Source organism: Emydura macquarii, unplaced genomic scaffold (assembly GCF_026122565.2).
Source record: "Emydura macquarii macquarii isolate MOO-44397 ecotype Brisbane River unplaced genomic scaffold, CSIRO-AGI_Emac_v2 contig_762, whole genome shotgun sequence".
Lineage (NCBI taxonomy): Eukaryota > Metazoa > Chordata > Testudines > Chelidae > Emydura > Emydura macquarii.
In genome coordinates this window covers 71,521-85,499 of record NW_027130899.1, presented here as the reverse complement: position 1 = coordinate 85,499, position 13,979 = coordinate 71,521, and the positions used below count along the sequence as shown (strand labels likewise).

Below are 13,979 nucleotides of genomic sequence, written 5' to 3'. Positions count from 1 at the left end.
AATAGGCCCCAATTTCCCAACCTCTTTGACTGTTAGACACCAGGGACTGGCTGGAACTGGACCACCAGGTCTGAATACCCCCCGCCCCAGATTCCAGGGACCTTCCAATCCATCTTGAAATTCTCCATCTCGGCCCTGTCTTTTCCCTGCTCTCTCTAAAGTTTCCAGGGAGTAGAGAAGAGATAGAGTTTCAGTTTACAGAATAGAAAGGGGATTCCGAAGAGGCTTCTGCAGAGAGACCACCCATGTGGTTCTCTCAATCTCTGCACCTCTCAGCTTTTGGTGCCTAGCATGGTTAAAGAGGGTGTCTATAAGTCCTGGCCTTACATTCTATAAGCAGCATGCTGCTCACGTTCCACCAGCAGGGAGCTGTCTGTCCCTTTGGAGGGCCGTGTCCATCACAGAGACCTTGTGGACAGCACTCACTCCAGAGAATGCTTTCCTTAGCGCCCCTTTCACGTCTTGGTTCCTCAGGCAGTAGATGAAGGGGTTAAGCATAGGGGTGACGACCGTGTACACGACAGACACCAGCTTGTTCAGGTCAAAAGGGTGGATCTTCTTGGGCCGGGCATACATGAAGAGGGAGGTTGAGAAGAAGATGATGACCACAGTGAGGTGGGATGCGCAGGTGGAAAAGGCTTTCTTCCTGCCCTGGACAGTTGGGATGTGCAGGATGGTGGTTATGATGCAGAGATAGGATACTATGATCACAGAGAGTGGGACCATCAGGATGAGCAAGGCCAGCGCAAAGTCCACCGTTTCCGCCAGTGACATGTCGGTGCAGGCTAGGTTCAGCACTGGGGAGATGTCACAGAAGAAGTGGTTGATGATCCCCGGGCTGCAAAACGTCAGGCGCGAGATGAAGGACACCTTGACCAGGGAGATGGAGAAGCCACTCATCCAGGAGACAGCTGCCAGCTGCAGGCAGAGCCGGTGGGTCATGATGGCTGGGTAACGCAGTGGGTTGCAGATGGCCACGTAGCGGTCGTAGGCCATGGAAGCCAGCAGGACACACTCCGTGCATAAGAGGGAGCTGAAGAAGTAGAGTTGGGTCATGCATCCCACAAAGGAGATGCTCCTGCTCTCCACCAGGAAATTAATCAGCAGTTTGGGGATGGTGACTGAGATGTACCAGGCTTCCAGGAAGGAGAGCTGACTGAGGAAGAAATACATGGGCTTGTGGAGGTGATGGTTCATCCTGATCAAGGCGATGATGACCATGTTCTCCAAGAGGGTCAGCACGTAGGCCACCAGGAATATAATGAAGAGCAGCAGCTGCACCTCCCGGATGGTTGGGAATCCCAGCAGGATGAACTCCTGGACACTGGTGTGGTTCTCCTGCTCCATGGGGCCCTTGAGGGTCTGCAGAGGCAGCAGTAGAAAGAAAGAAAGAAAGAAAGAAAGAAAGAAAGAAAGAAAGAAAGAAAGAAAGAAAGAAGTGGTTGAAGTCACAGATGCCCATTTTCTTGACATATTTCACTACAGCACTTTACTTGGATATTCCTTATTATTAGATCTCATTCTCTAGTTCCGGAATGCCTTGCCGTTGTGGGAACAAAGGCCCAGATTCTCAGATGGTGATTTTCCCCAGTAGAAGATCTCACTCAGTACTGTTCTATCAACTCAACTGTCCTTAACTCAAAGCTGTAGAGACGGAGATTTAAAAAAGCACCTAAGGAGTGCAAATCCTACTGAAAATCAGTTCAACTTCTATCAAACAGACTTGTGTGGCCACATTCACTGTAATATCTAGTTATCCTCACAATGCCCATGTGGGTTTGAGTAGTGCTGTTATGCCCATTTTACAGAGGGAGAACTGACAGATTTGATTTAGTTGGGGTTGGCCCTGCATTGAGCAGGGGGTTGGACTAGATGACCTCCTGAGGTCCCTTCCAAGCCTAATATTCTAGGATTCTATGATGAACAGATCTTCAAAGTTACTTGAGATGCCTAAAGATAGCCTCCTAGTGGAATTTACAAAAGCACCTAAGTGATTTAAGCACATAGAGTTGGTGGCAGAGCAGGAATGGATCCCGGGTCTGTCATGGCCATGGCTAGCCCTGTAACTACTGCACCATCCCTCTTCTCACATGTGCTTTGGCATATTTAAAAATCTTTCCCATTGGCTTTCGAGGGCAACGAGTTCCTGCAAGAAACTGTAGACTGCACAGTGGCAGAGGAGATCCCTTGCAGACCAACAGAACGGGGTTTGTGCACCCTGAAGTTATTTGTGCACATTCCTGGATCTTCAATTTGCTGCTACCAGTCAGGACAAAGGCTTGGACACTGATATAGGAAAGTCCAGTGAAGACCTATGCTCAATCTGCAGCAGTGGGTCAAAGTGGGTCATATTTAATGTTAACTCATGTCACAAATGAAACCATCTCTAGAATAAGATACCAGATATGTCAGCTGTCAGTGTGTCATTCTGAAGCCTAGAATGTCTATTGACTCAGTGTAAAGTGGTGGGAACAGCCCCAGCATGGTGGAGAGCAATTTTTGTTCAGAATATCATCTGATCAAATCATCACTGGGACTTGTGGTTTCCTATCATCCTATTTTATAAATTCTCAGCCATTTGGACTTTACAAATTACACCTCTGTAGTGTATAGCTACCGTGAGCCCATGTATCCACGCCATGCCAAGAACCTTAGACCATTGTGATATCATAGGTAACTCAAACAATGACCACCCTTCCTCTACAGCTAATTTACATGAAATAATTTCATTGTTTGTATGAGACAGATTACACAATGGTGGATTATATGGTCCAAATGTCGTACCCATGTCACAACATGGCTTTCATCTACCAGTATTAAATAATTATTGCTATTCTATCATGAAGAAGAGGACAGCTCACATTTTGATATTCACTTCATAACCTGCTAGTATCATATTCAATTTAGTGTACAGAAAGGTCAATAGAAAATAATCATCATCAATGAAAGAAGGAAAGATGGACAGAAAGAGAGATTGGATTTTTAGCTTTGAGTGCTACTAGCGTTGAAATGAATTCACAGCCAAGACAAGGTTGGTCATTTTTATGCCCCAGTTTTGCAAAGACTGAAGCAAGTGCTTAACTTTAAACACATGAGAAGCAACATGCCTTTCCACAGGAAATCTTAAATGCATAAAATTCACCATGCAGGATTGGTTTGTATATGTAAATTTTGAATCTTAGTAGAGGAAAACTCAAATTACAAAAAGGTGAAACAAAATAGTAATAATAGTCAACATTTGATGTTAATTTCAAATCGTTTTTGTGTATAATTATTTATTGTTACTAGCCATTCGTTTCACGTTGTACTAGTGTCACATTCATTTCATACCACAAAGAGCAGAATAGATTCAAACATAATACTGTTAATTAATTAGAAGGTGGGTCACCTTTAGATAGAATCATGGAATATTAGGATTGGAAAGGACCTCAGGTGGTGATCTAATTCAACCCCATGCTCAAAGCAGGACCAACCCCAACTAATTCATCGCAGTCAGGGCTTTGTTAAGTCGCACCTTAAAAACCTCCACCTCCCTAGGTAACCCATTCCAGTGCTTCACCACCCTCCTAAGGAAAAAGTTTTTCCTAATAGTCAACCTAGACCTCCCCCCTGCAACTTGAGACCATTGCTCCTTGTTCTGTCATCTCCCTCCACTGAGAACAGCCTAGCTCCATCCTCCCTGGAACCCCTCTTCAGGTAGTTGAAGACTGCTATCAAATCGTCCCAATGTGACATTTGATTCATAATACAAAAACGGAAGGAGGCATTCCAAAGCAACTAAGGGATATGGGAGCTCAAATGTAACTGAAAGTGAATGAGACATTTGTCCTTAAATAGCTTAGATGCTTTTGAATATCTCCTTGATATCAAATAGAGGGCTATAGTCTCATCTCCATTACACCAACAGAGAAAAGAAATGATGGGGTCTAAATTAGCTGATGAAAGCTGAGACGTCAGGAAAGAGATCTTGGAGTCATTGTAGATAGTTCTCTGAAAACATCCACTCAATATGCAGCAGCAGTCAAAAAAGCTAACAGATTTTTCGAAATCATTAGGAAAGGGATAGATAATAAGACAGAAAATATCAGATTGCCTCTGTATAAATCCATGGTATGCCCACACCTTGAATACTGTGTGCAGATCAGGTTGTCCCATTTCAAAAAAGATAGATTAGAATTGGAAAAGGTACAGAAAATGGCAACAAAAATGATCAGGGGTATGGAACAGCTTCCATATGAGAGAGATTAATAAGACTGGCACTTTTCAGCTAGGAAAAAAAGATGACTAATGGGACGAAATGATAGAGGTCTATAAAATCAGGACTGGTGTGGAGAAAGTAAATCAGGAGGTGTTATTTACTCCTCCTCATCACACAAGAACTAGGGGTCACCCAGTGAATTAATAGGCAGCAGGTTTAACATGAACAAAACAAAGTATTTCTTCACACAACACATGGTCAACCTGTGGAACTCTTTGCCAGAGGATGTTGTGAAGGCCAAGAATATAACGGGGTTCAAAAAAAGAACTAGATTAGCTCATGAAGGATAGGTCCATCAATGGCTATTAGCCAGGATGGACAAGAATGCAAAACCATGAAGTGTCCCTAACCTCTGCTTGCCATAAACTTGGAATGAGAGACAAGGGATGGATCACTTGATGATTACCTGTTCTGTTCATTCCCTCTGAAGCACCTGGCATTGGCCCCTGTCAGAAAACAGGATCCTGAGCTAGATGTACCATTGGTCTGACCCAGTATGGCCGTTCTTATGTCCATTGAAAGCAATGAAATCACTCCAGATTTATAGGGGTGCAACTGAGATCAGGAAAATGCTTAGCAAATCAAATATATTTAACCTGGGATTTTCAAAACGCTTAAGTGAATTAAGTGCCCAGCTTCCACTGAATTGAAAAGAGAGTACATATAAAAATCTTTAAAGTCGTCTTTGAAAATCCTGGCCTTAAAGACCAATTAGTACAGAGGATGAGTCTTTATTTTCATGAATGTAACAGATGAAGAAATAGCACAACTAAATAAATGAAGATAATAATAAATCATGATGATATTCCTATTCTAGCGACAGCACAAACAATACATTTATGTTGCAGGAATCTATCGGAAAGAGGTTTGGGGCTAGTTTGCTCCTAGAGAGTGAATCCCTTTCTGTATCATATTTAGACATACATAGGTTGTTAATTGGGGTTATTTTTATCTAGATGTGGTTTTAAATGGTATATCATATTAAATGCTAAAGGGTTTATTATAGTCACCATGGAAAGAAAGAAAGAAAGAAAGAAAGAAAGCTCACCAACAGAAAAATGAATTACAGACATTTACTTGAAATAAAATTCTTACAGCGTGTAGATCTTTAGAGATCTGACAACCTACCAAATAACTTTGAGTCCGTAACTCTGATATTCCCAAGACTATATTTCCTTCATTGTTCAACATGAGCAAAGGTATAAAAATTCACGCCCTCATTTGTGAATGCAACGTATCAGCAACCGAGTGAAATCTGGATGGTTTTTACTCCTTTCTTTTCAGGCAAAATTCTCATTGAAGTTGTTGGGAGTTTTGCTTAAATAAGATTAAGTAAAATCTAAACAAGAATTTTCAGAAGGTTTTGGCTTTCTAATCTACATATCCCCATATGCATTTATGTCTCAGTATATATACACTTATCTCTCTAGCACGTTAAAGACTAACAAATTTCTGTGGGCATAAGTTTTTGTGGGCTGCATCTGATGAAGTGGGTTGCAGCCCACGAAAGCTTATGCCTGCAGAAATTTGTTAGTCTTTAAAGTGCTACAGGATTCTCGTTGTTTTTGCTGTCTACAGACTAACACGGCTACCCCTCTGGAACTTATCTCTCTGTTGATCTATCTACATATATATATATATACCGTAACCCTAACCATAACCCTAACCTCTAGTGTCTCTCTCTATCTTCATATACACTCAACTATCTGATCTCTCCACCTCTCTATCTACGTATATACTCATTTATCTCATCTCTCTATCTCTGGTATGATTCAGTATTTTCTCACCTTTCCATTCATGATTTCTGAGGGCGTAGAGAACGCAAGATTGAGCCCTAAAAAGTTCCCAAACAGAGTTACAGCAGTAGAAACTTCCATTCCCATCACCTGAGCAGCAGATCAGCAGCTATGGGCTGTTCCCATCTTCCAGTTCTTAGACAAAGCCGCCCCACTGCATTGTCTTCATAAGACACAGCCGAACAGATTCCGAACTGCAGCCAGTAAGGGCAACTGCACTGACGCTGATGGATTTTGGACCAGTTTCCACCAGGCGAGAGTTGTTCCAGGTGTGGAAGGAGCAGCTCAAAAAACTCTGCTCTGCATCCCCTGAGTTCTGATCAGAGGAACAGCCCCCAGAGCTTCCCATCACTGATTTCACACCGAGGTGTGACTCACTGAAAGAATTTTGGCTGGGCTTGGCCAAAGCAGTGTGGCTAGGTGGATGGAGTACTGGGCGGAAACCTGGGTTCAGTTCCCCTTTCTACCACCAGCTGCTGAAGGACTTCAACCAAGTCACTTCCCTTCCAGTGCCTCAATTTCCCCCAACCATAAAATTGGGATAATGCTGCTGGCTTCCTTATAAAGCCTTTTAAGCTCTACCAATGAAAAGTGTTCTATAAGAACTATGTACTCTACAACACAAAACTCGTATTTGTTGCCTGATTTTGGGTGTTTAACAATTTGAATGGGGTTATAGGCTCGCCAATTGATCTGATCAGAAGATAATGAGGTTCTCGTCCCGGAATCAGGCCCCAGAAGACTTTTATAGGCACGACAGGAAGGCTCACACTAATAGCTGAATCTGTATAATTTTATAAGCTTTTATTAAAAAAGCATAAACTGATAGACAAATGACTGATTAAAAGAAAAGGAATAATGAAATGGATAGGATTACAATCTTATTTTAAAGACACATGTGATATATATATATATTTATACGGGATGCTTTGGATTAATATACTCACACCATATCCTGGTGACCTGGTTGATGTCCAGTTCCTCAACTCTTGAGTAGAGGGGTGGAGAGCTAGGCACTGCCCGAGAGTTAAGAGCTATAAGGCTAAGACTCACACTACAAATAATACTAAGTAGAAACAAATAATAAAAGATCTTAACACACTAACTAAAAGAAGTTTCAAGAAGAAATAGCTGACGACAGCCCCAGGTAAGATGGTTTGCCCCTTCTTATACCCTGAACAATACCGGTCCTCCTTCGATGTCCAAACTTGGATTCTTCACCCTCAAATTCTTAGGGCTCACTTATTCTATAGGCTGGCAGATTCGTGCGTATAATGACATATCCATATCCTTTCCAGATGGTTCCAGACGGTTCGCTGATCTCACTTTCGGTATTTCTGTCCCCTTTTGTGGTGTATCTGTGAAGTTTACTCGGGGCATAACCTGAGACAGCCCTCCCCCTGTCTTGATGCCTCCTGACTTATCTAGGATAAAGGTTATAACCCTACAATATTTATGACATATCCATATCCTTCCAGACGGTTCCAGACGGTTCGCTGATCTCACCTTTGTTATTTCTGGCCCGTTTGTTTTGTGGTGTATCTGTGAAGTTTACTTGGGGCATAACGTAAAACAGCCCCCTGCTGTCCTGATGCCTCCTGACTTATCTAGGATAAAGGTTATAACTATATATGTCTTATCCGTTAACTCATCATTGCTCATCTGGGCCAAAGGACCTGAACATATGTATGCTAACTGCCTGAGCTTTCATACAGGATGTGGCCTGTAAGGTACTTTGCATTACAGCTGTAATATTTTAATATGAATCTATGACTCTATTATAATAAAAACACAATACTTAAATCTATAAGGAAAGATATATATATGCAAGCAACCAGGCTAGTCCTATAGGCTACATATTAAAATCCTTTACCCTATATGTCTAGTAGCCATTCTGACCTCTGTTTGCACAAGTGGCAGAATTTCTCCAGGCTATTTTAAAAAAAATAATCTTCCCTTCAAGCCTTCAAGCAATGTTGAGTCCATCATCTACCTACTCTGGTGCACTCTTCCAATTTTAGACACACTAATTACCAGGACATTGCATCTCATTTCACAGCGGTATTAATCTGATTCACACCAGCTGGGGATCTGACCCCATTGACTTAAGCAGAGCCATGATCTTTTCTATCATTGGTTTAGTCTGTGGAGCCCACAGAGAACGTGGAGGCTGAGATTTTCAGAAGAGTTTAAGGGAGTTAGGCACTCAACTGTTGTTGAAAGTCAACAGGTTCAACAAGGTTCAACAAGGACCAGTGCAGAGTCCTGCACTTAGGACAGAAGAATCCCATGCGCAGCTACAGACTGGGGACCGACAGGCTAGGCAACAGTTCTGCAGAAAAGGACCTGGGGGTTGCAGTGGATAAGAAGCTGGATATGAGGCAGCAGTGTGCCCTGGTTTTCAAGAAGGCTAATAGCATATTGGGCTGCATTAGTAGGAGCATTGCTAGCAGATCAAGGAAAGTGATTATTCCCCCCTATTAGGCATTGGTGAGGCCGCATTTGGAGTATTGTGTCCAGTTTTTGGCCCCCCACTACAAAAAGGATGTAGACAAGTTGGAGAGAGTCTAGCGCAGGCCAATGAAAATGATTAGAGGGCTGGAGCATATAACTTATGAGAAGAGGCTGAGGAAACTGGCCTTGTTTAGCCTGCAGAAGAGAAGAATGAGGGGGATTTGATAGCAACTACCTTACCTACCTGAAAGGGGGTTCCGGGGAGGATGGAGCTAGGCTGTTCTCAATGGTAGTAGATGACAGAACAAGGAGCAATGGTCTCAAATTGCAGTGGGGGAGGTCTAAGTTGAATATTAGGAAAACTTTTTTCACTAGATGGGTGGTGAAGCACTGGAATGGGTTACCTAGGGAGGTGGTGGAAACTCCATCTTTAGAGGTTTTTAAGCTGCGGCTTGACAAAGCCCTGGCTGGGATGATTTAGCTGAGGTTAGTCCTGCTTTGAGCAGGGGGTTAAACTAGATGACCTCCTGAGGTCCCTTCCAACCCTAATATTCTATGATTCTATAGGAGGGCTAGGGTACCCGAAGAAAGATTTCATTCTCTCACCTCACCTCAGCCCCAGCACAGTATTCCATGTACAACCTCAGGAGATGGCTCTGGGTTGGATGGGAGCAGTGAGTACCTCCATACTCAGAAGCATCAGCTAGGGTAGTAAGAGGGGATCTCTACACAGTACCGTCTGCTGGTTAACTTAACTGTCTGGGTTTTTTCTATGGGAATTCGGTATGGGCAGTAATACTTTGATCTCATTTCAATTGTTAAGTTAGCGTCTGGGTGCTGGTTGGCATTGGTGGCCAGGACCCTACAGGAGGTCAGAGTAGATGGCCTAGGTGACAGGCCCTTCTGGCCTTAAACTCTATGACACTACTGGTGTGCCTGACTTCCTTGAGCAGGATGGGAAAACCATTTCCTATCCTGTGAGAATTTGGAAAAATATTCCCATCCCAAATTAGGACAAAAACATTGAAATCTTGAAAATTGTTGTGAAGAGATCATTCTCATCCCCTTCCCGCCAAGAGGTTGGGATTAGGTCAACTGAGATATGCTGTTCCCATAAGTCAGAAATGTTTCATTTAATTTTTGACTTTTTTATTAATTTTTTTTTTTATTATAAATTCACTTGAATTTCAAAATGAAATGTTGCATGGACAGAAAATAAATGGGAGTTTTTGGTTTAGAAAATGTTGAGATGGGACATTTGGGCAATCTCAAAAATTGTGTCTTTTCCCCAAAGGTTTAAAGACAAGGACATGTATCAAACCTTGCTCTTTCTAAAGAACAGTGTCAGTTTCTATAAACTGATGTTTGCCAATGGGAAAAAAAGAAGTCTTGACCACCTCTATATCTAACAATAAATAAAAGATTCATTTTTTTAAAAGAGATCTATAGGGAGAAAGGCGCTCAAATCCCAGACGAAAACCCTACCTGTTATTGCCACTGTCAGCTAAAATGTCAAGGGAGGTTTCCCCTTCTCACACAAAGAATAAATAATGAATCAGGACAGACGCTAACTTTCCGTAGATAAATAGAATGCAGAATGAAAGCGGCTGGCATCAGAACTGAAGTGTGGAGTCAAGAATATACCGCCCTTCGTGTTGAAAGATCTGATCTAAATGAAAGTGATGAGGATGAAAGGTGATGAGGATGAAAGCCTGCAGAACCCATATACTGGTGTCGATACTAGAGAAGAGTTCACCTCCGAGATTTCAGCTGGTAATACCTCCTTCTTAAAGGTAAACCAATTTACAGATGTATAGATTTTAAGGGCAGAAAGGACCGTTATGGTCATCTAGTCTGACTTCCTTCATAATAGAGGCCAGATAATCTCACCCAGTGATTCCTGCATAGAATAACAACTCCCGGTTGAAACTAGAGCATATCTGTAAGAAACATATTCAGTCGTGACTTTTATGACTTCAAGTGACAGAGACTATATCACATCCCTTTGTAAATAATTCCACAGTTTTCCATCCGCTGTAGAGAAGATAAAATATGTAACAGATCATCTTGCCAAATCCTTTGTTTCCATTGCAACATTTAAATTGCCCCTCTAGGTTGGAAACTACCATAGACTCTGATGTAGGATGGTACTTAAACATGTGCATAACTTTAAGCTTGTGAGTAATCCCATGTTAGTACATTGGACGGCTCCCGTGCCAAAAGTTAAGAGCAAGTTGAGTATCTTCTTGAATTGGGGTCATAATGCTTTAGACGGAACAGAGATATATTCTGTCTCAGATCTTTCCTTCACCAGGGCATAGCAGATATGCAGAATGCTCTGGATTGATTTAGAGTCAGTATTAGCCAGAGGGAAAGTAGAAGGATTTTCAGAGGAATGTCTTCCTCCACTCATTGATTATTAAACAGTGGTTCGGAACTGAGTTCCATTGAGTGTTTGAAGTCAGGACAAAGAAAGAAGTCAGAGGTTAGAAAGATGGGTAGAAAAGGAGAAAATCAAATTCAGCCTGGGAAGACGCAGCTAATTCAGAGAGAGAAACCAATCTGAACATGTACTGAATGAGAGGGCAAAACCTGGAAAGCTGTAATAATGAAAGCGATCTATCTATCTATCTATCTATCTACCTATCTATCTATCACATGGTCATTGCTGTGGAGTTTGTGTGCCTTATAAAAAGACAAAAAAGCAGACATGCCTTTTCAATGTAATGTAGTTAACAACAAAGCGGGTAAAATTTGTGTAGAGACACAAAGCCACCATACAATTGCCATTAAAAGAGATCAGAGCGAAAACAGTACAAGAAATGAGAAAAAAAATAAGTTGAAAGACACATAAACCAATTTTGTATAAAACTGATCTCATTGCAGTATTAGTTAATACTTAGTTAATACCGAGCATAATATGCAGTTTCTTTTCTTCCCCCAGCTTCACTTCCTGGGCTGCTCAGAAGGAGGAAATCAAACGTCCATCACAAAATTCATCCTCCTGGGATTCGGGAATATCCCTGAATGGCAGATTCTTCCCTTCCTGCTCTTTCTAGCAATCTACATTCTGACCATAGCTGGGAACACCCTCATCACCGCGCTAGTTGTGGCTGATCAGCACCTTCACACCCCCATGTACTTCTTCCTGGGGAACTTATCCTGTGTGGAGACCTGCTACAGCTCCATCATCCTGCCCAGGATGCTGGCCAGTTTCCTGACTGGTGACAGAACCATTTCTGCTAGAGGATGCATTGCACAATTTAATTTGTTCAGCTCCCTGGTAGCTGTAGAGTGTGCTCTCCTCACAGTGATGTCCTACGATCGGTACCTAGCAATATGTAAACCCCTGCATTATGTAGTACAGATGAACCGCCGCTGTTGTCTTCAGCTGGCATCTTTGTCTTGGGTTAGTGGTTTTCTAGCTAGCGCTGTAACGACATCTTTGTTAGCACAGTTCACTTTCTGTGGCCCTAATGAAATTGATCATTTCTTCTGTGATTTCACCCCTTTGATCAAACTCTCCTGCAGTGACACCCGTCTGTTGGAACTTGTGACCTTCATACTTTCTTTCATCTTCACCCTTCCTGAATTTCTATTAATTGTGACGTCCTACATTTGTATAATCACCACCATCCTGAGAATCCCTTCCACCACCGGGAGGCAAGCAGCCTTTTCCACCTGTTCTTCTCACCTGATCGTGGTGACAATTTTCTATGGGACCTTGATTATTGTCTATATCCTACCAGACAGTGCCACACTGAGAAACCTTAACAAAATGTTCTCCGTCTTCTACACAGTCCTCAATCCCATGTTCAACCCCCTCATCTACAGCCTGAGAAACAAGGAGGTGAACAAGGCCCTGAGAAAAGCTTTCATGAAATGCATGCCTTTCCACAAAATTCAGTAAAGGGAAACTTGATTTGCCAAGGTTAGAATGAAATGGAGGTAATCAGAGATCAGCATGCCATGCTCCATCCCTTAATACCCATCCCATAGTAAACTCTGGCTCTTGTGCATGGCCCTTAGTTCTACGTGCTTTTTCCGACGGGAGTAATCAAAACTTGTTCATTTTCTGCAAAAATAGCATGACATTCGCAGCATTTTTCCAGAGGAAAATCACATTTAAAGGACTATTTAAATGTTTTATTTATGCACTGGTTGGTAAATGGAAAAATAAGTCAATAGCCATTCCAATAATATTTTCAGCTAAATGAAAAAAATGGATTGAAAATTCTACGAAATTTCTTGAAATGAACTTGAAATAAACTTGTTTTTAACCCTTTGCAATGAAAATGTTTCTGATTTTGTCTTCACACAAAGTTTTCTCTAGATGGTACAAATTCATCAGGGAAGATTATCTACAGGAAGTCCTGGAGGGATGGCGGAGGTGGGGGAGAAATAGAGCCAGAGTGTAAGTGAAAAGATAAAAAAAGTCTGATTGATCTTCTGACCCTGAAATTTAGCACATCAGTTGAATTAATTAACCAAGACCATAAATAATATCTATTCCAAAATGTGTGTAGTTATGTGTACTTATATAAACATATCTATCTAGCTACATATAAGTGTGGCGAAGGGGATAGATGGAAGCTAGATCCTTAAAAATATAATGAAATTCAACGTTATGTGGCTATAGTATTTGAATATTTGTATTCATTGATATATAATATTTTAGCACTAATAATAATGATTTAATATTTTCCTTCAAAAATCGCCATTTTTTAAATAAGGAAAAATTAAAATATGGCCAAGATTGTAAAAAATGTTCATTCTCTGAAAAAAGATCATGACTTTTTAAATTTTTTTAAGAGAGAAAATACCATTTATAGGGTTGTCAAAGTGTTTCATGTACATGGTATTTGGTAAATGAAATAAATTCAACAGTCATTTCAATATTGTTTAAAAACATTGAGAAGAAAATTGGATTAAAAAATTCTGTGCAGATAAACTCTTTTGAACCTTTTGAAATGTTCCTGCAATTTTGAATTTCTTCCAAAAACTAATTTTTCTCTTGATAGTCAAAATTCATCAAGGAAAAAACTTGTCTCAGTATTTCTTCAGTTCAGGAAAGCTCTTTTCTTCTATTGTAAATTGCCTTGCATAATAGTAATAATACAATAAAGAATTATCTGTCTATCTATCTGTCTATCTTCATCATTATCATCCTCGTCTCTCTCTCTCTCTCTCTCCCTCTCTCTTCAAAATAAAATAAAATATTCCTTCTCCCCTGTTCTTTGTTGGTTCATAGATACAAACCTCTTGTATCTTAGACACATCAATAAGACAATAATTTTTCACTATTGGCTTCTGAAATGGACCTGGTTTTGAGAGAACAGGGATCCAAATACATCACCATGCAGGAACCCCCAAATGGGGGGGAGGGGGAAAGGATACACTTTACCGGGGCCTGGAGGCCCTGGGGGGCCCGGTCTAGGCTGCAACCTCCATTACCATGAGGAAAAACTGTT

At 41.3% G+C, this 13,979-nt stretch overlaps 2 protein-coding genes across 2 annotated transcripts; one reads left to right on the top strand and one right to left on the bottom strand.

Annotated features, from left to right (window-relative positions):
* Window positions 1-348: 348 nt before the first annotated feature.
* LOC137149516 (olfactory receptor 6B1-like) lies at window positions 349-1,347 on the bottom strand. Its single transcript, XM_067543012.1, has one exon. The coding sequence runs from the start codon at window positions 1,345-1,347 to the stop codon at window positions 349-351; it is 999 nt and encodes a 332-aa protein (XP_067399113.1).
* Window positions 1,348-10,196: 8,849 nt separating this feature from the next.
* LOC137149515 (olfactory receptor 11A1-like) lies at window positions 10,197-12,418 on the top strand. The gene is made up of 2 exons (XM_067543011.1): window positions 10,197-10,301; window positions 11,453-12,418. The coding sequence occupies exons 1-2, from the start codon at window positions 10,197-10,199 to the stop codon at window positions 12,416-12,418; spliced, it is 1,071 nt and encodes a 356-aa protein (XP_067399112.1).
* Window positions 12,419-13,979: the final 1,561 nt, after the last annotated feature.

What these genes read in the sequence shown, in the direction of transcription:
- LOC137149516 (XM_067543012.1), bottom strand. Translation starts at nt 1,347, where the DNA reads ATGGAGCAGGAGAACCACACCAGTGTCCAGGAGTTCATCCTGCTGGGA.
- LOC137149515 (XM_067543011.1), top strand. Translation starts at nt 10,197, where the DNA reads ATGAAAGGTGATGAGGATGAAAGCCTGCAGAACCCATATACTGGTGTC. An exon ending in GTAATACCTCCTTCTTAAAG is followed by an intron (nt 10,302 to 11,452) that starts GTAAACCAATTT and finishes TTCTTCCCCCAG; the next exon opens with CTTCACTTCCTGGGCTGCTC.